General features: G+C 41.2%; 2 protein-coding genes across 2 annotated transcripts in view; both read left to right on the top strand.

The window, feature by feature from the left end:
• Positions 1-208: 208 nt before the first annotated feature.
• LOC120573521 lies at positions 209-8,517 on the top strand. Its single transcript, XM_039823307.1, has 4 exons — positions 209-251; positions 2,793-3,152; positions 5,088-5,180; positions 6,490-8,517. The coding sequence occupies exons 1-4, from the start codon at positions 209-211 to the stop codon at positions 6,627-6,629; spliced, it is 636 nt and encodes a 211-aa protein (XP_039679241.1). The 3' UTR covers positions 6,630-8,517.
• A 2,289-nt stretch (positions 8,518-10,806) lies between these two features.
• LOC120573522 (endophilin-A1-like) overlaps positions 10,807-20,416 on the top strand; it is a 40,151-nt gene continuing 30,541 nt past the window's right edge. Inside the window, exons 1-2 of the mRNA XM_039823308.1 lie at positions 10,807-10,930; positions 11,041-11,092. Coding sequence (XP_039679242.1) covers positions 11,048-11,092 — 45 coding nt within the window. The 5' untranslated portion in view covers positions 10,807-10,930; positions 11,041-11,047. The remainder of the gene's footprint in view (positions 10,931-11,040; positions 11,093-20,416) is intronic.

Below are 20,416 nucleotides of genomic sequence, written 5' to 3'. Positions count from 1 at the left end.
GTTAACCTACTCAGAGTTTTCACTAAACCTGCTTTCTGGAACGGACCCCTGATCATAACCGTAAACTCATACTTCCTTGTTCTTCCTCAGTTGAAAAACTCTACTAAAGGACTGTTTGTTATTTATTTCAGGGGCCACCGGAGGAGTTTTGGGACTTTTTTTCACCAGCAATAAAGTTCGGATGACCCTCCAAAATGATATGGAAAACATGGATGACCCTCCCCAACAATTTACTGATGCCTTCTGTACTGGTTTGTGCTTGGCAAAGATATACAGATAACCATTGTTTGTTTTTTTTACAGCCATGACATACGTGACTAAACCTCTGCTTTCTCATCTCACGCATCACACACACGCACATTCCGAATCCACGTTGTTGTGGAAACACAATAAGCACGGAAACTAAATGTAGGCTACACTTCCTGCATTGCTGCATTACTTCAAATACTAAGTTACTCCTCTAGTAAACTAGTATTCACATGAAATAAAACACGTGGCTTGGTAGCGTTGCATTCTCCCTAAACAACATTAAATCAAGGAGAGAGTTAAACGTACAATATGTAACTTTCTGCCGCTAGGGGTCTCTCAACCAAAACAATGGATGGTAAAACTGGACTTTTGATGACGTTGGGAAGTTGCGTGGAATTATGGGAGTTTTTAGTGTTAAACACCTTCGCTGCCGGTTAGAATGCATCAGTTCACGGACAAGTTTACCCATTCAAGTTTATTCACGTTACGTTTATTCATGTTATTGTAATAAAATAGCTGCAGTTTCCCCAACATAATTACGTTTTTCTTGATTAGATTTTTATTTGTAGCTGACCAGTTAGCTAGTGAGCCAGCAAGCTAACAGTAGCCAGCAGCTAAAACACAAAATATTTCACATATCAGTGTCACCTTTTGGATCGTTTCAACACCGGGGCGGACGGGGTTTGTTGTAACGCTAGCTAGCTACTAAACGAGGCTGAGAGACAGGTGTGGGTGGGGATTGTCGGGGGAATCTCCGCGACAGCGAGCCAGGACGTTTGATGCCGGTTGTGCAGCAGCAGAACATCTCCCAGCTGCCCGGAATTATCTCCCCTTCACTTTTCAGTAATCTTAACTTTTCGTTTTGGTGCTTAACCCACCTTTTGTCGGGTTAATTTAGCTAACCGTAAAGACAGCTAAACGCGAAGGGGGGCGAAATTCGGCAGGGAGGAGATTTTCGGCACATACACCGGTAGCGCTACGGAGATGTAGCTACCGCTATGGATGGCCGCTGTTGTGACTCGGTGCTGGGTCTGATATAGTCTGTTTCCCGACGTTTAATTAAACTGCCGTTAGCGTCGTAAGCACCAGGCACTGGAGATAAGTTAATGAAAGTAGCTGGCTGATAGCTGACTGGGGGCTAACGATAGCTAGCTAGCTATATGTCCCGGGGCTGTTGTCAGCTGTCATCCCGACTGAGTCTCTCTGCGCCGGGGGAGTGAGGCAGACAGACCGGGTGTGCTACTTTGGCTAAATTAGCATTAGATTAATCGTCTATCTATACAGCTAACGTTAACGTTACTAGTGAAGTTATTCGTGGGTTAGCTCAGTCCTGTTAGCTGTGGTCGAAACAGTCATACTAAAAATAACTTTATTAGCGTGTTGAACGATGTCGTAACCTCATAATGTTACCCACAAAGCATTAGCATCAACGTTGGCACATTGTAGTAACGTTAAGCTGGTATCGATATTGAACTTACAAAATAGATAAGGTCTCTGTTGTATTACTGTGATAAAAAGTGGGATGTAATTAATCACAAAATGATGCTGTATGGCCAAAAAAAAGCAGTATTACGGTTACAAGTATTTTTTTGCTGTGACATTGTATGATTTACAATTACTCCTGAACGTATCATCTTGGTGCCAGTGTTCTGACGGAAGTTAGAGTAACTGGAGGGTGAAAGGTTATTTGACGCCACTGACGGGCGACTAAAGGAAACTTGCCGTGTCTGAAAATAAAATAACAGATTTCTCTGGGTTTGACATTTGTTGGAAACATTTGGGATAGTGTAAGAACACAGCTCATAAAAATATATAACATAGGTATGGTCGTTTTTAGACATTTCAAAGCAGAAATGTTACATATTGTACCTTTAACTTCTCCTGCTCCAGATGTCTCACCGTGGTCAGAAAGAGCGGGGGAGACACTTTGGTTCTCTCACTATGACTCTAGAGTCGCTACTCACTCCGAAGCTAATCACCATCACTCTCTCACTCGCTCTATCACCCACTCCCCACACACACACACGCACACACCAGCGCACAAGTATAAACATCAGGCCACTTACAGTACAGGCCAAAAGTTTGGACACACCTTTTCATTCAATGCGTTTCCTTTTTATTTTCATGACTATTTACATTGTAAATTCTCACTGAAGGCATCAAAACTATGAATGAACACATATGGAATTATGTACTTAACAAAAAAGTGTGAAATAACTGAAAACATGTCTTATATTTTAGATTCTTCAAAGTAGCCACCCTTTGCTTTTTTTGATAACTCTGCAAACCCTTGGTGTTCTCTCAATGAGCTTCATGAGGTAGTCACCTGAAATGGTTTTACCTTCACAGGTGTGCTTTGTCAGGGTTAATTAGTGGAATTTTTCCCTTATTAATAAAAAGCAAAGGGTGGCTACTTGAAGAATCATAAATATAAGACATGTTTTCAGTTATTTCACACTTTGTATTACACATAATTCCATATGTGTTTAAAGTTGTCAGCGTGTGTGTCTGCTCCTCACTTTCCCTCTCTGTCTCCTCAACAGGAACATTTGTAGTAAATGTGACCCAGAGCTCCTATCAGGCAGAGGAGAACCAGGAGATCACACTGGATTGGACCTTCACAACCAACAATAACAGTTCCTCCAACTCTCTTAATGTCTTCTGTCAACTGTTAGCTGTACTCAAGAATCCAGTTATGTTTCGTCTCCATGAAGGAGTTGAGGTCCCAGAGGCTCAGCACGAACAGTTTGCAGGACGAGTCCAGTGGGACAAAGACGTCCTCAGAGAAGGACGACTCCGATTTAATGTGTCCAGACTCAGGACTGAAGACTCGGGACTATACAAGTGCCATGTGGTCACAAGTTATGGGAGGAACTCTGGTAGCTGTCTACTCAATATCACAGGTAATTTGATTCATTATAAAAAAGGGTAGCTCAAATCGAGCAATCTGATTGGTTCATAGCCCCTTTGTACATTAAAGTGGCCACATTGTGCTCATTTTCAGGTTAATAATTGTATTTTGAGGTTGTACCAGAATAGGTTTACATGGTTTAATTTTCAAAAAACACCATATTTTTATTATACTGCTCATTGCTGCAGCTCCTGTTTTCACCCTGTGTGTTGACCTCTCTGTTTTAGCTACAGAGTGAGACATCTCACTTCTGTTCCATCTTTGTTGGCACTCGCACATGTGCAGTAGCTAGGAAAGGATCATGTTAGCTAGCTAGCTGTTTCCCAACTTCTCCCCGGCCAGTACAAGGCAGGATTAGCCGGGAGACTTCTTCTAAACGGGGCGCAATTCCAATTTAGCGTGGAATACCTGCAGAAGACGGACATTTAGTAGTTCTTTTGTAGATTATGGTGAACTAGTGTGTGTTGTAGTAGTGTTTTGCCATTCAGAACGAGCTAGCATGCTATACTCAATACTTGGCGTCTGAGAAAAACGTTGACTGATGGCTGGTGTCTCGGAGGGAAGCACTGCCAGGACGCTGTTTTTGTTTGTCTGTTTTGTCAATGTATATGTCACCATTATGTGTACCTTGTTAATGTATAGGGAATGAGTGCTGTATGACTGCTGGCTGTCTCTATGTTAGTCCTATGTTACCTGCCTAGGTTTTTTTACACCAATGTTCATAAATATGCACGGTCCTTATCCCTAATAAACCCAAAATAAAAACACAAAACAAATCAAACTCTATATTTAGAATATTTTCAGAGCTTTACCTGGTTGTCAGAAAGCACTTTACGATGGGGAACTGGAGCCGTTATCTCCGATCTCTTTGAAGCCGCCAGACTCCTTTTCACAAAAACAGACATTTTACTGCGAAGAGCACAGGGAGTTGCTGCGCTACCGCTGCCTCGAGCAGTTAGTTAATGTTATTGTTTTCTTTTCTTTACCGTTAAGCAAAAGAGAGTCCGTGCTAGCTGCTTGCGAAGGCTATCGTTACCTGCGCTGCGTTTCCATAGCAACAGCCTCAGTATGTGTGAGGTGAGGTGGGGCAGCCATCCCAGGAGAACTTAGATTTCCAAATCCTGGAAGTGGGAACGTCCGGGATGTAAACTAGTTTTTGTCTAACCCTTGTCCGTCAACCTTGAAAAACCCCTTTTTCGAAGCCTTTTTTTTTCACATTTTGTTTTTGCTTTTTCCAATGTTTTAAATTGTAAAAATGTTCTTCTTTACATTTTCAGCGCTTATTTCTACGTTTAAACAATTAAACAAAATTTGAAAACTGGTCAATTTGACCCTAAGTCAACACAAGGGGTAAACCACGTGTCAAACTCAAGCAGAGCTGTGACACGGTACAATTAATTGTCTCAGAAATAATTGCGATTTAACAAAATCGTCATTTTCTTTCTGTCAACATTTTTAGAAATATTTCTGCAGGGTTTTAGGTGCAGCACCCTGAGCCCAATGAATGAATGAATGAATGAATGAAACTAAAAGGCTTTTCACAGATCTAATGACTGTAGTTCCGTTTTCTAAAATATCGTGCACAGCTGTCAGTTTTCAGAAAAGTGTTCGTTTACACATACCCGTGTATGTATATATATATATACATGCCGTCAATGCAGCCAAGAGCACGCCAGACCTGTAGGTGGCGGTGTAACGAGAAGCTCAAGCCCACGTTAGCCAATCAGAATCCCGAAAATAGCAACAAGACAAATAAACAGACAGTAAGAGAATATGTAAATGAGCTCTCTTGTAGATTTTCTGCCCTGTGTTCAGGATCCGACAGGTTTAAAGATTTTAAGGATCGTTTTGTCAACAACTGTTTGTCCTATAATGTGTTTTTAAATCATTACAAATCTATCTTTTTTTTTAATTTTTTTTTTAACAGAGTCGAGCTCTGTTAAAGCCTTGACGACGGAGACGCCGCTGCATCCCAAAATCCTCCAGACTCCAGGTCCAAACGATGAGACGGCTGTTAAAGGTGAGCACACGGACCGACTCTGGGAAGACTGAAGCAAAATGTCATCAGAAGACGCCGAGTCATGCTTACTAGGGCTGGAAGACGCCGAGTCATGCTTACTAGGGCTGGAAGACGCCGAGTCATGCTTACTAGGGGCTAGCACCATATGCTTTTTGTCCCGATTCGATTCTTTGACGATACGTGGGTGACGATTAGATTTGTATTGGGTTTTCATTAATTGCGATTCTTTTTTTTTTGTTATCAAATTTTTATTGTTTTAACATCGTTTAAACATGTAACGACGAAGACAAACAATCAGCAATTACGCCAGTACGAAATAAAAATGAATAAATCAATGATAAATAGGCTATAAAGGGCACTATATCAGTGGGATAACAAAATATACAGAGAGATTACATAAAATAAATAAATAATAAACAAACCTACAGAACATATTTCAAAATATCAAAATATACACAAATATATTTAAGTACTACAGATTATTAGAATTGTTAGAAAATATCCATAAAAAAAAAAAGGGGGAAAGGGGGATAATAATTAAACCAGTGGAGTAGAGCTGCGAGAAATCTACGACAGTTGACATATGAATAATAATGAGGAAAACATGAATGAACCAGATGAACAAGAACAACAAAAATAAAACAAAATGACCAAAAAACAGAGAAAAGGGGGTATAAATTCAACTCAGTAAACCCTTGAGTTTTTCCAATGTTTGGGCCCAGAGTCTAATGGTGTCCTCTCTTGCGCCATGAATGCGTGCAGTGGACAATTCGAGATACACCACATCTATAAATGTGAGAACCCAATACTGCTTATTAAGAGAATGTGGAGGTTTCCATCTCGTTGCTACTATTTTATTAATTGCGATTCTTGAAGTTTGTGAACTTGTTGTCCTTCTGGGTTTTCCCAACGATTTTTGACGCTGTTTTGAAACGTTTTTGTCACTTTTTTTTGACGCTTTTTTAAAATGCATGGCCAATAAACCTAATTTAAATGGCATAATACCTATTTTTTTATGTTTAAAAAAACATACATTGTGGACTATTTTGACTGATAGTTAAGATCAGAGGATGTCAAGTGGATCACAGTTTATTTCAAATGCTATAAAATTGAAAACAAAAAAACACCCACGATTCAATGAAAGTAATCATTAATTTTACCTGCCAAGAATGTTACAGAGCTTCCACACAACGTACATCAACACATTCATGTTATTTTGGGTCAAATTGGTTCAAAGAAACCCATAAATCTGATATAAAATCTGATATATTATACTTATATGTATGTATGTTTGTTTTTTTCCCATCAGGTGGGCGTCTGTACCTGAGCGTACCGATCCTCGGTGTGTTTGGCTGCATCGTCCTGATCCTGGGTGCTGGACTCAGCGCATATTTACTCAAACTAAGTTATCAACACCAAACTGTAAGTCAGGACGACTTGCTCGTTTAAGAGAAAGCCCCAGCGCTACCTTCACTACTACGTCTGGGCCAACGTTGAGTCGGGAGATGACGGCCGCCGCGGTATTTCACCGGACCTTTTAACTGACCCACGATGGAAGAAGTCTCTCAGGGCTCTCCTCCACCAGCTGGGGGGAACTGGGAGGGAAATACACGACTCACAAACTGGCTTTTTGTGGTTCTGTTGTTGTAACGACACATACTCATGGTCTGTGTATGCCGCATCACTGGGACCAGAGGCCCGCGCTACGGAGCAAGATTTCAGGCTTGACTTTTCAGTGAGTTCAGGTTTTGGTGGATCGCTTGTGGCACAGTAACCACGGCTGCGAAACAACCGAGAGTCATTCATTTCCTTATGGAGATTCACAGACCGCGAGCGAACGGGTCCGAGCCGATGCGAACGAGTGCGCTGCGGAAAAAAATCGGGTCCGTTGGTCATCTGGAGGCGGCATTTTTTATTTTATTTTTTCTACTCTCTTCCGACGCTTTTCAACGGTGTAGTACGACCAGTACCACCGGGGGGCGCATTATGGAGCTAGTGTGAAGGAGAATCCACTGAACTGGATTACTGGGGTTTAGTCACGATGTCACTCTTGGAAGATTTTAAAGGAACACGCCGACTTATTGGGACTTTGTGTTATTCCCCGTGTCCCCCCAGAGTTAGATAAGTCCATACATACCCTTCTCATCTCCGTGCGTGCTGTAATTTGTAATTTATTACCTGTTTACATAGTGAACCCAAACACGAGGAAGGCAGATATTTAGAACGTACGAATTGACCTGAAGTCTTCAACGTGCTGTATTTACTGCAATTTTTTTTATAATTTTTTTTATTTATTTGTTTATCTAACATACAAGGACCATACAGGACCATACAAGCAAACATAGTTCCAATACAAAGCCCGTAACTGATGCGCAGCATATAGAGTTTATAGCTAGTGCTAATTCTCAACTCTTGTCGCTGGTTGGGCATTTCTAAGAACATTATAAAACAGATACATGCATAAGAAAAAAAGAGAAATAAAAAGGAAAAATCATAGGCATTTCTTCATACACACACACACCTTCACTCACTACACAACTAAACAAAATAATACTAATAACAATAGTTAAAAATGCTTACAGTTTTGATTTGCCTTTAGCCACAACTTAATGCTGGAAGTAAAAAATGTTAAGTCCGATATGACCTTAATGTCAGCTGGTAATGAATTCCATAGTCTACAGCTCTTAATAATACCTACACTAACAATAGATATATTTTTATAAAACTGATGTGTGGATGTTGGGTCAACTTGTCATCTGTTGCATTATCACAGCAATCGATTTATTCCTCATGTCTTTACTAGCTGAGATAATCTTTTTTAAGATTGTTTTGGGCATTTTAGGCCTTTATTTTGATAGGACAGCTGAAGACATGAAAGGGGAGAGAGAGGCGGGGGGGGGGATGACATGCAGCAAAGGGCCGCAGGTCGGAGTCGAACCCGCGGCCGCTGCGTCGAGGAGTGAACCTCTACATACTGAGGCTTGCAAAGGTATTCATACCCCTTGAACTGTTCCACATTTTGTCACGTTACAAACGTAAATGTATTTCATTGGGACCAACACTAAGTGGCCCATATTTGGGAAGTGGAAGGAAAAGGATACCTGGGTTTTCAAATGTTTTTTTACAAATAAAAAAACTTTTCAAGTCTTGCCAGAGATTCTCAATTTGATTTAGGTCTGGGGGCTGGTATAGGTGTCTTTTATAGAAATGCAGTATTGTTTCTTTTGTATTTATTTCTCTTTTTAATGTATGTTGTATGTCGTGTCTGTGTCTTCTGAATGGACCTTCAGTCTGGCAATAAAGCTGATGATGATGATGATGATGATGATGAAGATGACTACAGTGCAGCGTGTTTGACTTCTATCTGCCGTCTCTTTGCTTAAAGGTGGCGTTCAATGTCCTCTCTCTCTCAGACTCGGTTTGTGTCTGTCTGCATTTGTCTCTGGCGGTTATGAGATACCATACACTGACGTCCTCTTGTTAAAATCCATCCCCCGTGTTCACTTCTGTGAAGAGTCCTTGAGCAACATCTCGGCTGTTCATCTCTCAGCCTGACTCCGTATGACGTGAGATTGTGTCAGGCTCTTCACAGACTTTCCCTAAACTTTGTAGTAGTTTAACTCTGACTATTACATAATCTAACGCAACCTGAAAACATGGTTGCAACAGTCACGGAAAGCCAGAAAAAAAGTCCATGGAATTCTTGAAAAGTAAAATTTGGAAAAGTTTTAAAATCTGAAGAACAAAAACAAAAGTTAAACTAATTTTCCTCAAGTCCCAGTTCCTGTTGTGTGGCTTCCTCTAGTGTCACAAATGTCTCTTTACCTTCTTGCTGTTTAGTGTCCCAGTGTGTATGCATCCTAAATATACACCAAGACATTATTTTGTATCTTCTCCATGTTTTAAATATTTAAATAATATAAATATAATATAATAATAATAATATAAATATAATATATATATATATATATATATATATGTATATATATGTATATATATGTATGTGTATATATATATATGTATGTGTATATATATGTATGTATATATATGTGTGTGTGTGTGTATATGTGTGTGTGTGTGTGTGTACATCATTTTGTCTTTGTTAAAAACTGAAATGTCCCAGCTGTATATGAAGTAGTCAGGAGCTGTCCTTGGTGCTGAAGCCCCTGAACGTCCCTTCCTCCCCTCCTCTCCCTCATCACGTATTCAGAGCGCGGAAGATTGTCTCGTGCGACGCTGGGAGGCTCGCAGCGGCAGCCAGGTGGGCGGAGGGCGACGCGGTGACGTCACACAAAACGTGGCCAAAAAGAGAGCGTGTCGCTCCCTCCCTGCCAAAGATCGTCAGACAGTAGCGCTGCTCCCTCCTCTGTGTTTATGGTCTGCTGAAACCAAAAACACAATTGAACACAAACATTAAGCTTACAGTTAGACCAAAATAAATCTGTGTAATCATTTTAAATCCAGAAACATTTAAAGGAGGGAGTCAAGCGAGAGCTGTCACTCTGCCTCTATTTCCAAGAACTACAATAATCTTCAAAAAAACCCCATGACTTGGCAATATTAGCTTTAGTTTTAGATGACACACATTATATCTAAAGTTTGTTTTTCATATTTTTGGCCTATTCCAGTCATGTCAAAAAGTGAACTTTTCATGGTGTAATGTGTTTTGTGACGATGCATTTTCCAGCTGATCCAAGAGGCTTTTTAAATACTTCATGTAGCTTAAGAAGGAGGTTATTTATGTATTATCTGCTCTAGCTTTTCCAACGTTTAGACACAGATATGGTAATAATAATAATATAATAATGGTTCAAAAATGATGACTTGTTATTGAAAAACTTGCACCTAAAGTCTTCCACAAACCGAGGAAAAAACACTGTAGTGGGGGTAAAAAAGCACAATATTTACCTCTGAGATGTAGTGGAGTACAAGGAGAAAGTAGCAGACTGTGACTCGGACTAGGCCTACTGAGACCCCCCCACACACACACACACACACACACACACACCCACCCTCTCTCCCTCCCTCTCTCTCTCTCTCTCTCTCTCTCTGTTGTCGAGAATGTTTAAGTTCACGTTTAAACTTTTTCTTGAGGTGTTCTACCCATTAAATCATTTCTGGTACTATAATTTCACAGCTTCACCTCTTTTATTGTCATGTAGAATGAAAAAAAGGCAATCATTACTTAAAAAACATGAAATTAATAGTCACAACATGACTGATAAATAATATTTTCCCGATTTTTCAGTATATGATTGATTCATTATGTATATACACTGTACACTGGGACGGCAGTAACAGGGGAGAGACTGTATTCAAATCAAGTTTGCAACCTGTAGCTACATATCTCACAAAACCACTTAAATAAAATGTTTTCCGCATTCGACAGATTGAAGTTTATAAAATAACAAATTGGTTATTCCAGCGTAGATGGTTTTTGATGTATTGCTAAAGATTGAGTGCAGTTTTTATGTAAAAAGTTAGCTCCATTTGATGCTCCTGCAGTCAGACTTGATACAGGTGTCACTAGACGATCTTTGTCTCTCTCTCTCTCTCTCTCTCTCTCTCTCTCTCTCTCTCTCTCTCTCTCTCTCTCTCTCTCTCTCTCTCCCTCCGTCTGAAAATAGATTCAGCTGGGTTTGGTCTGGCGATCCGTCTGCATCCGATTCCACCGCCAATTTCACCAAAATAACCGGATAATATCCACGTCTGGTGACCGTTACACGGAGTACCGCCAAGTTTTTCTGCTTGTAAACACACCGGGGCCTGCTAATAATTATTATACACATACATATATATTTTTGGAAATCTAATTCAGCCCTATATATATATATTTTTTTTGGTTTTGTCTCTCCTCCAGCGAAGCGATGTCCGTCGCGGGGTTTAAAAAGCAGTTCCATAAAGCCACCCAGGTAAGAACAGACAGTGTCTTGTCCACACATATCTATCGCTATTTTAATGTCATTATTAGGGCTATTTATGTTTAATTCAGCGAGGGGGGGGGGGGACCGTTAGTCGGTTAGTGATGCAAACCTAGTGTTTCCTGTGACCCCTTAGCGATAGAAAGCGCGAATATGTGTAGAAATCGGGACTATAGCTTAAGACATCGCCTAAAATTCAGCTTTTTATGTCCATTTTTTTGTCCATTTTTGAAAAGATTTACATTGAAATCATCTATGACTGTGAAATGATTCCTGGGTTGTTGTTTATTCTCGCGGTGTTTTGGTGTTCTCTCAAAAAGCAGGGTATACCCCCCCCCTCTCTTTCTCTCTCTCTCACACACACACACACACACACACACACACACACACACACACACACACACACACACACACACACACACACAGACACAGAAACACACACCGTTACATAACAGTCCTATAACATCCCAGCGCGCGTGTGTGTGTGTGGGTGGGGAGAGCTGATTGGCCGTAGCTGCACGCAACAGGGAATTCCCTCCATCCTTTTTTATTTTCATTTTTTATTTTTTTTACATCCCTCTGTCCGTCTTTACATCCGTTTTAACTTTCCTCCAAAATCCTTTCATCCCTCCATCTCCTGTTATGATTCCTCTGAACATCCCTCCATCAGTCTGTCCTTTTATTATATAAACTTTCTTCCATCCCTCAATCATCCCTTCACCTCCTTTACAGCCCTGTCTGTCCTTTCCTCCATTCATCCTTTTTCCTTCCTTTCCCCCCTGTAGTCATCCCTCCATCATCGGCCGGCTCCCTCTTCCTTCTAAACCTACTTCCATCCCTCCATCGTCTCTCTGTCTTCCTTTATGTTGCGTGGGATCATTTGTCATATACTCTCCACCCCTCTTTCATTCTATCTATCATTCTTCTGAGTCATCCTTTTCCCTTCCTTTTCTTCCACCCCTCCGTCTTCATTCCAACTATACCTTCATCTCTCTGTCATCCCTCCATCTTTACATGTGCCTGTCTTCACTCTAAACTTTGTTCCATCCCTCCATTCGTCCCTACATTCCTGTCCATCCATTCATCCTTCAATCCGCCTTTCCCCCCTGTAGTCATCCCTTCATCTTCCACCTCTCCATCTTCCCTTCTGAGCCTATATGTCCATCCCTCCATCATCTCTTTATCTTCCTTCATGTTGCCTCTGGACATCCATCTGTCTGCTCTACATCCCTCTCTCTCTCTCTCTCTCCTTTCATCTATCCGTCCTTCTTATTTGCAGTCTTTCATCTTCCTTTTCCTTCCTCCCTTCTTTTCTGAAGTCATCTTCCTTCTCTAAACCATGACTCAGTCATCTCTTTATCTTTCTTCATGCCGCCTCTGGACATTCTTCCATCTTTACATCGGTCTGTCATCTCTGTTACACGTCTGTCTCTTCTCATCCATCCATCTTTCCTCCTAGACTAAGAACCAGACTAACTTCCCAAGCTCTCTTTCGTTCATCCATCTATCATTCTTGTAACAGTCCTCCGTCCCTTCCCTTCCTTCCCCCTCTGTAGTCATCCCTTCATCATCCAACTCCGTTTCCCTACAGGGCCAAACTGGGAAAAGACAATCCCATCAAGGGTCAGACATGCTTTTATTTCATCTACTGTATTATTGCGTGTCTCATATAGTCTTCTCACTTACAGATTGGTCGATATAGAAAACCCTTAAAAAAGTCGGCAATAAAGTTCCTCGGCCATCATAGAAAACACACGAAAAAGTGACAAAAACACCCGAAAAAGTGACAAAAATGTTGGAAAAAGTGACAAAAACGTCACTAAAAGTGACAAAAAACAAAATAAAAAGTGACTTATACACCTGAAAAAGTGACAAAAAATTCGTAAAAAGTGGCAAAAACGCCCGAAAAAGTGACAAAAAAATCAGAAAAAAATGCACAAAAACGCCTGAAAAAGTGACAAAAACGTCAGTAAAAATGACAAAAAACATCAGAAAAAGTGACTTAAACGCCTGAAAAAGTGACAAAAACATAAAAAGTGACAAAAAAAACATAAAAAGTGGCAAAAACGCCCGAAAAAGTGACAAAAACGTTGGAAAAAGTGACACAATTCAGAAAAAGTGACAAAAAAATCAGAAAAAGTGACGAAAAATCAGGGAAAGTGGCAAACAATTCAGAAAAGTGGCAAAAAGGTCGGAAAACGTGACTTTGTAAAATGCGACAAAAACTATGTGGGCCGAATGTTACTGTGAACCATAAGACATATACGGGCCGGATCAAAACCTGCGAGGGGCCGTATTTGGCCCTTGAGTTTGACACGTGTTCTAAACATACCTCCATCCCTCCATCATCCCTTTATCTTTCTGTATGATGCATCTGAGCATCCCTCTCTTCATCCTTCCATCATTCTTCCAACGAGTTATCAACTCCAACTGTACACTTCCAAGAAATAAATCCGTAAAATAGCCGAGAAAGTTCTGGCGGCTCGTTGCCTGGACTTCGCCACCGCATATTTAGAGGGTAGCTTCGGTTAAAATATAAGAACATTTGAGAGAAAAAAAAAACATCTTCAAAAAGCGTTAAAAACGGGGCGACCTCTAGCTCACCCAGTAAGAGCGTGTGCCCCGTGTAAGTCCGACCTGCGGCCCTTTTCTGCGTGTCGTCCCCCATCTCTCTCTCTCTCTCTCCCACCTTTCCTGTCTATCCACAGTCACTGTCTAATAAAGGGAAAAAATGCCCCAAAAAAATATAACTAAAACGCTAGAAAAACACCGGAACCAAATGTACAAATGTCAAAAAATGCGACAAAAACCTTCTAAAAAATAGTAATTCAAAAATGACGTAAAAAAGCGACAAATGTTCGGAGAAAAACAGTGACAACGTGGACTTTCTTAAATCTCCCAAAACCATCCGTGGCCAGCAAAAGCTTTCGGAGCACAAATTAGGGCTGGGCAACATATCGATATTATATCGATATCGTGATATGAGACTAGATATCTTCTTAGATTTTGGACATCGTAATATCGTAACATGGCATAAGCGTTGTCTTTTCCTGGTTTTAAAGGCTGCATTATACAGTAGAGTGATGTAATATTCTGAAATTACCAGACTGTTGTAGCTGTTCTATTATTCACCTTTACCTACTTAGTCATTATATCAACATAACTGATTATTTATCAAAACTCTCATTGTGTAAATATTTTGTGAAAGCACCAATAGTCAACGCTACAATATCGCCTTGATATCGATATCGAGGTATTTGGTCAAAAATATTGTGATAGTTGATTTTCTCCGTATCCCCCAGCTCTAGCACAAATTATGCAATTGTAAATGTAAAAAAAATATATATATTTTTTATATATAAAAAAATACGTACATATACACACACATATATACCTCCCTAACCAAGGTTTTTTTTCTTTATTTATATATATATATATATATATATATATATATATATATATATATATATATATATATATATATATATATATAATGTGTGTATGTGTACGTATTTTTTATTTGGATGAAGACTGAAATTTCCCAGCTGTATATGAATGCGGCATTAGTCCCCTCATGAGCTGTCCATGGTGCTGAAAGTGACCCTTACCAATGTTTATATATATATACATATACATTGGTAAGGGTCACTTTCAGCACCATATATTCTATAGACAGTTTCTGTTAAAATATATACATGCAACATACAACTGTTCCTCAGACACACAGATAGTGTAGTCATCCCTCCATTATCTGCCTCCCCACCTTCCTTCTAAACACAACTTCATCCCTCCATCATCCCTTCACCTTCTCTCATGCTGCCTCCACTCATCCCTTCGTCTTCTCCACATCCCTGTCTCTCTCTTTTCATCCACCCGTCCATCATTCCTGTAAACAGCCCTCCTTCCTCTCCCTCCCCCCATCATCCAACTCTTTACATCGTCCTGCTTAGCACACTCTCATCCCTTCATAATCTCACCATCCTGGCATCTCCTTTCCATCCTCCACCCTCCTTTCTCTTTTCATCATTCTTCTAACCATCCTTCTAAACACATCCATCCCTAATCCCTCCATCTTTCTTTCCATCATTCTATCTCTCCATCACCCCTTTTTATTTTGCCTCTAAACGTCCACCGTTACATCTGTCTGTCTTTTCACTTCTTTCCGCTCCCTCCATCATTCTTGTAAACAATCTTTCCTCTTCCTTTTTTTTCCAGCTTTCTCCCTGTAGTCATCCCTCCATCATATCCCTCTATACATCTAAACTCTGTCATCTCTCATTTTTCATCTACATCTCTCTATCATCCCTGCAGTCAATCCTCCATCCTTCTTTTTCCTGTCATCACACCTTCCGTCTCTTAGTTTTGTCGCTCTAACCATCCCTTCGTCATCCCTTTATCCTCCTTTATGCTGTCTCTGAATAGCCCTTTCTTTCTTTCTTTCTTTCTTTCCATCCTCCATCCTTCTTTTTCCCGACATCCCACCTTCCGTGCTTTTGTTTTGTCACTCTAAACATCCCTCCGTCATCCCTTTATCTTTTTCACACCTCTTTGTTTTGCCCTCTTTAATCCGTCAGAATTGCCAGAAAATGGTTAGTGTAGTCATCCTTTCTTCCCTCCTTTATCGCTCACTCCTAGTTTTTCCTCCTGACCCCTCTGTCCTCATCCCTTTATCATCTTTCCACACACGTTATTATCATCCTTTTATTTTCCATCACCCCCCTCCCCCCGCCCAGACTTTCCTTTCACCCTCTTTCCATCCTCCCATCATCCAACGTAAACCATAATCCATATTCATTTACATCCCTCTGTCAGCCTTCTTAATATCCCTCCATCTTCTCATATAGTATCCGTCTATCCCTTCTACCTACATCATCATATTTACTCTGATTTCTGACTGAATATGTTTAAGCTGACGCGTTAAGTCAGCGTGCAGTTTATTTAGTTTGGTGACGATGATGAAGATGGAGGGAGATGAAGAAGAAGCCGGCAGGTTTTTATGGCCGAGAGATTTCTGAGGAATCCTGAAGACCTGTTAGACTGTCGGCTCAGGTCTGAATGTGGGATCAAGACAGACAGGCAGACAGGCAGACAGGCAGGCAGACAGGCAGGCAGGCAGACAGACAGACATAGACGCAGGCAGGCAGGCAGGCACACAGACAGACACAGACACACAGACAGGCAGGTAGGCAGACACACAGACAGACACAGACAGACAGAAACACAGACAGACAGGCACAGACAGACAGGCGGGCGGGTGGGCGGGCGGACGTCTGTTCTCTCAGCCTCTAACCAGACCCATTCGTCGTCCTCCTCCTCCTCCTCCTCCTCCTCCTCCTCTTCCTCTCTCTGTTCCGTTCTTCACGTCTCTGCTGTAAATACAGTCTGGAAACCTTTTAGTCTACAAGAGAGTCTGCAGTCACAATCATAATCATAATAATAATTCGTAATATTATTATAAATCTTATCTGAAGGTCCACTAGTATAACTCAGTATTTAATCAGGTAATCTCACTGAGCTCAAGAGAGAGAGAGAGAAACAGAACAGGGCTGACATGCAGATGTTTGTTATGAAGGCAGTAGTAATGACGAAGCATTGTTTTAGGGATCAATAATGCATCAACAAGCCAAATATATGCACAAACAAAACAGCTTTTTTTTGTCTGCTCTACCCTCCACTGTTCTGTCTGAGGGTACAAATCAATGACAATGTTGTGTATTTCCCAGCTTTGTTGTAGCACTACATAACGTGGGCCAGAGCGCTCCGTTGAAACGCATTTTCCCAGGAAACTGGGAAAACGTTGACGCCGAGAGCAGAACATTTCACTCTTTGCGTCTTGTCAGCGGGACGGATTCCTGCACATTTTTGTAGTTTCATTTGTCAGACGGAGCGACGCTGTTAAAGAGAGGAGATGAAGTGTATTGATCCCTGAGGGGGGAAACTGGGTCACTGCAGCAGAGCAACACGGGGAAATAAAACTAAAAAGTTCAGCAGAGACAGAGACAGAGATGGAGCGTCCCGGAGCCTCAGACGGGAACTGTGGAAGTACTGTTCGTAAATTACACATTTTAGCTTCTAGGAGTCTTTTCTTCTCGTGCTTCTTTATACTTCTACTCCACTTCATCTCAGAGGGGATTATTGTAATCTGATTATATATATATATATTTACAGGCTTTTAATGAAGCAGGGTTCAACGTTGGAGGTCAAATGTGTGGGAATTTAGCGTCTAATTTAGCGAATTTAGCCATCTAGCGTTGAGATCATATATCGCAATCAACTCTCTCGCGCCACGCAGCTCAAAGTACATATTACAGCTACGGTAGCCTTCATGCCGTGTGTTCCTCCACGTTTCCTTCTCCGATGTCAGTTTGTGCTGGCCCCTTTCAAAATAAATAGTAAAAAAAAAAGTTGTCGAGTGTCCAAAATTCGTGAAAAAAAAATTCTAAACAACATCAAAAGCTTAAAAAAAAAAACGCAATATAAACGTCAAAAGCATCTAGCACAAACTCCATTCCTGATTGGCCGACGGCACGTTCAAATCAAATCATTCAACGAGCCTTCTCCGATGGTGGCTAGAGAACGATGATGATGATGTCATATATGATGCAATGACGCCCGTGCCGCTGAGTTGTTATGTTTACTCGCCCGACAGAAAAAAAGATCTGCACGATATGTGTACAGTATGCGATAATGTTGTTGAATACCACGATAACGATATTACTTTCAATAAACGGATATCAAAGTGTTTCTGCATTTCTGCTGCTCAAAATAATAATTTCCCAAATTCTCTTATTGAACACATTGAACATTCACGTCACTATGTTTGGGTTTTTAAGCGTTAAGTTTTTGAGCTCCGTTTTACTAATCTCCGTTTAAGCTAACATGCCCAAACCAAAATATCTCATCAACATTCTGGTATACTGGGCATTAGTCTGGCTTTGCCAGACCCTCCTCTACAGCACGCTGGAAGAGGGTCTGGCTATTCCACGTAGCATTCTGGGATGGGAGGAAAACGTGCTCTGGTTTATTGGCATTTCTTTAAACCAATCAAAATCGTCTTAGGCGGCGCTAAGCACCGGAGAAAAGCCGCGGTGCCGCTGCAAAATAGCCTCGGGGAAAGAACTTTTTTTGGTGGAACGTGTGTACTTTCAAAAGTTGTTTTAGTCGTGCGAGAGAAAACTCAGATTGGACAGATAGTCTAGCTAGCTGTCTGGATTTACCCTGCAGAGATCTGAGGAGCAGTTAACCATAGTCCTCATAAATCCACCGGAGGTTAGAACGCAAAACAAAGAAAGAGGAAGGGGGAATGAGAGGGGGAAACGCCAGAGCAGAGGGAATGAGAGGGGGAAACGAGATGCTCCATCTCAAGGGGTTATCCTCTTAACAATTTCAATAAACAATCAATAATAAACACCAGAGCAGGGGGAATGAGAGGGGGAAACGAGATGCTCCATCTCAAGGGGTTATCCTCTTAACAATTTCAATAAACAATCAATAATAAACACCAGAGCAGGGGGAATGAGAGGGGGAAACGAGATGCTCCATCTCAAGGGGTTATCCTCTTAACAATTTCAATAAACAATCAATAATAAACACCAGAGCAGGGGGAATGAGAGGGGGAAACGCCAGAGCAAAGGGTATGAGAGGGGGAAACACCAGAGCAGGGGGAATGAGAGGGGGAAACCCCAGAGCAGGGGGAATGAGAGGGGGTAACGCCAGAGCAGGGGGAATGAGAGGGGGAAACTCAACCAATCATAATTTCCTTTAAATACCTGAAGACATTTGCACCATAACTTGAGGCAAAAAAAACGAAAATTGTTGCAGAAACATTCACCATTCTCCAAACCCCCCCCCCCACCCCCCAATGTTGAACACAAAGTTACGCCCGTTGAACGTAACAAAACATATTGGTTTTTAAAAGCAAAAACGTAGCAATGTAAATGTGTCCTGAATTGAACATGAAAAGGCAGCACTAGAAAAAAAGTTTCTTTCAACTAAACACATAAACTCTCTCGAGTGTATTATGCGATGTGTCGCAGCCTTCCGCGATGGTGATTACAAAAAATTTAAAATAAAAAAAAGATACATTGTGCCGCCCTACTTTTGATCGGAAGCGAAGGCGTCGCTCTCAGAGGTTAGATGTCGACAGCGTGGGGGCGAGCCAGGCCCGAAATAGACGAGTGAATCAGCAGCAGATGTTGATAGAAAGAGAGAGGGAGGGGGGCACGGGACGTCAGAGGCCGTAACTCTGGAAACCCGGGAGAGAGAGGGAACCTACCTATCTATCTATATATCTGTCTGGTTGTCTGTCTGTCTGTCTGTCTGTCTGTCTGTCTGTCTGTCTGTTTTTCTATCTATATATATATCTGTCTGTATGTCTGTCTATTTATCTATCTCTCTATCTATCTATCTATCTATCTATCTATCTCTATCTATCTATCTATATATCTGTCTATCTATCTATCTATCTATCTATCTATCTATCTATCTATCTATCTATCTATCTATCTATCTATGTCCGTCTGTCTGTCTGTCTGTCTGTCTACCTACCTACCTACCTATCTACCTACCTACCTACCTATCTACTTATCTACCTGTCTGTCTGTCTACCTACCTACCTACCTACCTATCTACCTACCTATCTACTTATCTACCTGTCTGTCTGTCTGTCTACCTACCTACCTACCTACCTATCTACTTATCTACCTGTCTGTCTGTCTGTCTACCTACCTACCTACCTACCTATCTACCTATAGATCTGATCTGTCGGTGTGATTCCAGCCTGATTGGCCGTCTCTCTCTCTCTGGTGTTGACTATCCCTGGCACTGTGATCTAGTTCCTCAGCATGGTTTATTCATGGCGTCACCGGGCTCAGAGCAAACTGACCTGTAACGGGCGGGGGGGGGCAGGTGAGGGAGGTAGGGTAGGGGAGGTGTTGTGCAGCAGAGATGATGGATAATTACAGATGATTATACGCAGCGCTGGCACAATACATCCTTTTCAGCACGTCAGAGTAATTGCAGGCTGAAAAATGGCATTCGGTTTAAAAAATAACACCCTGAAAAAGAGTAGGTAAGGTAGAGTGTCTTATTATGGAATTAGGACTCATGTTGATGTATAACTTCGACAAAACAATCAAGCTCACGGTGGAAAATAACCGGTTACTTCTGCGACGTTTTGAGTTCAGACTTCATTTCCCATCAGCCCCCGCTGTTTCCCGGCTGAAGAGGAGCAACTTGTTGAAACCAAATCTAGTTGTAGTCTTGCAACGTGTGAGCCTGCAAGATCCCCCAGTCTCTAGATATTATGTCGTTAGA

This window comes from Perca fluviatilis, chromosome 14 (genome assembly GCF_010015445.1).
Source record: "Perca fluviatilis chromosome 14, GENO_Pfluv_1.0, whole genome shotgun sequence".
NCBI lineage: Eukaryota > Metazoa > Chordata > Actinopteri > Perciformes > Percidae > Perca > Perca fluviatilis.
This window is presented reverse-complemented; position numbering and strand designations above follow the sequence as displayed.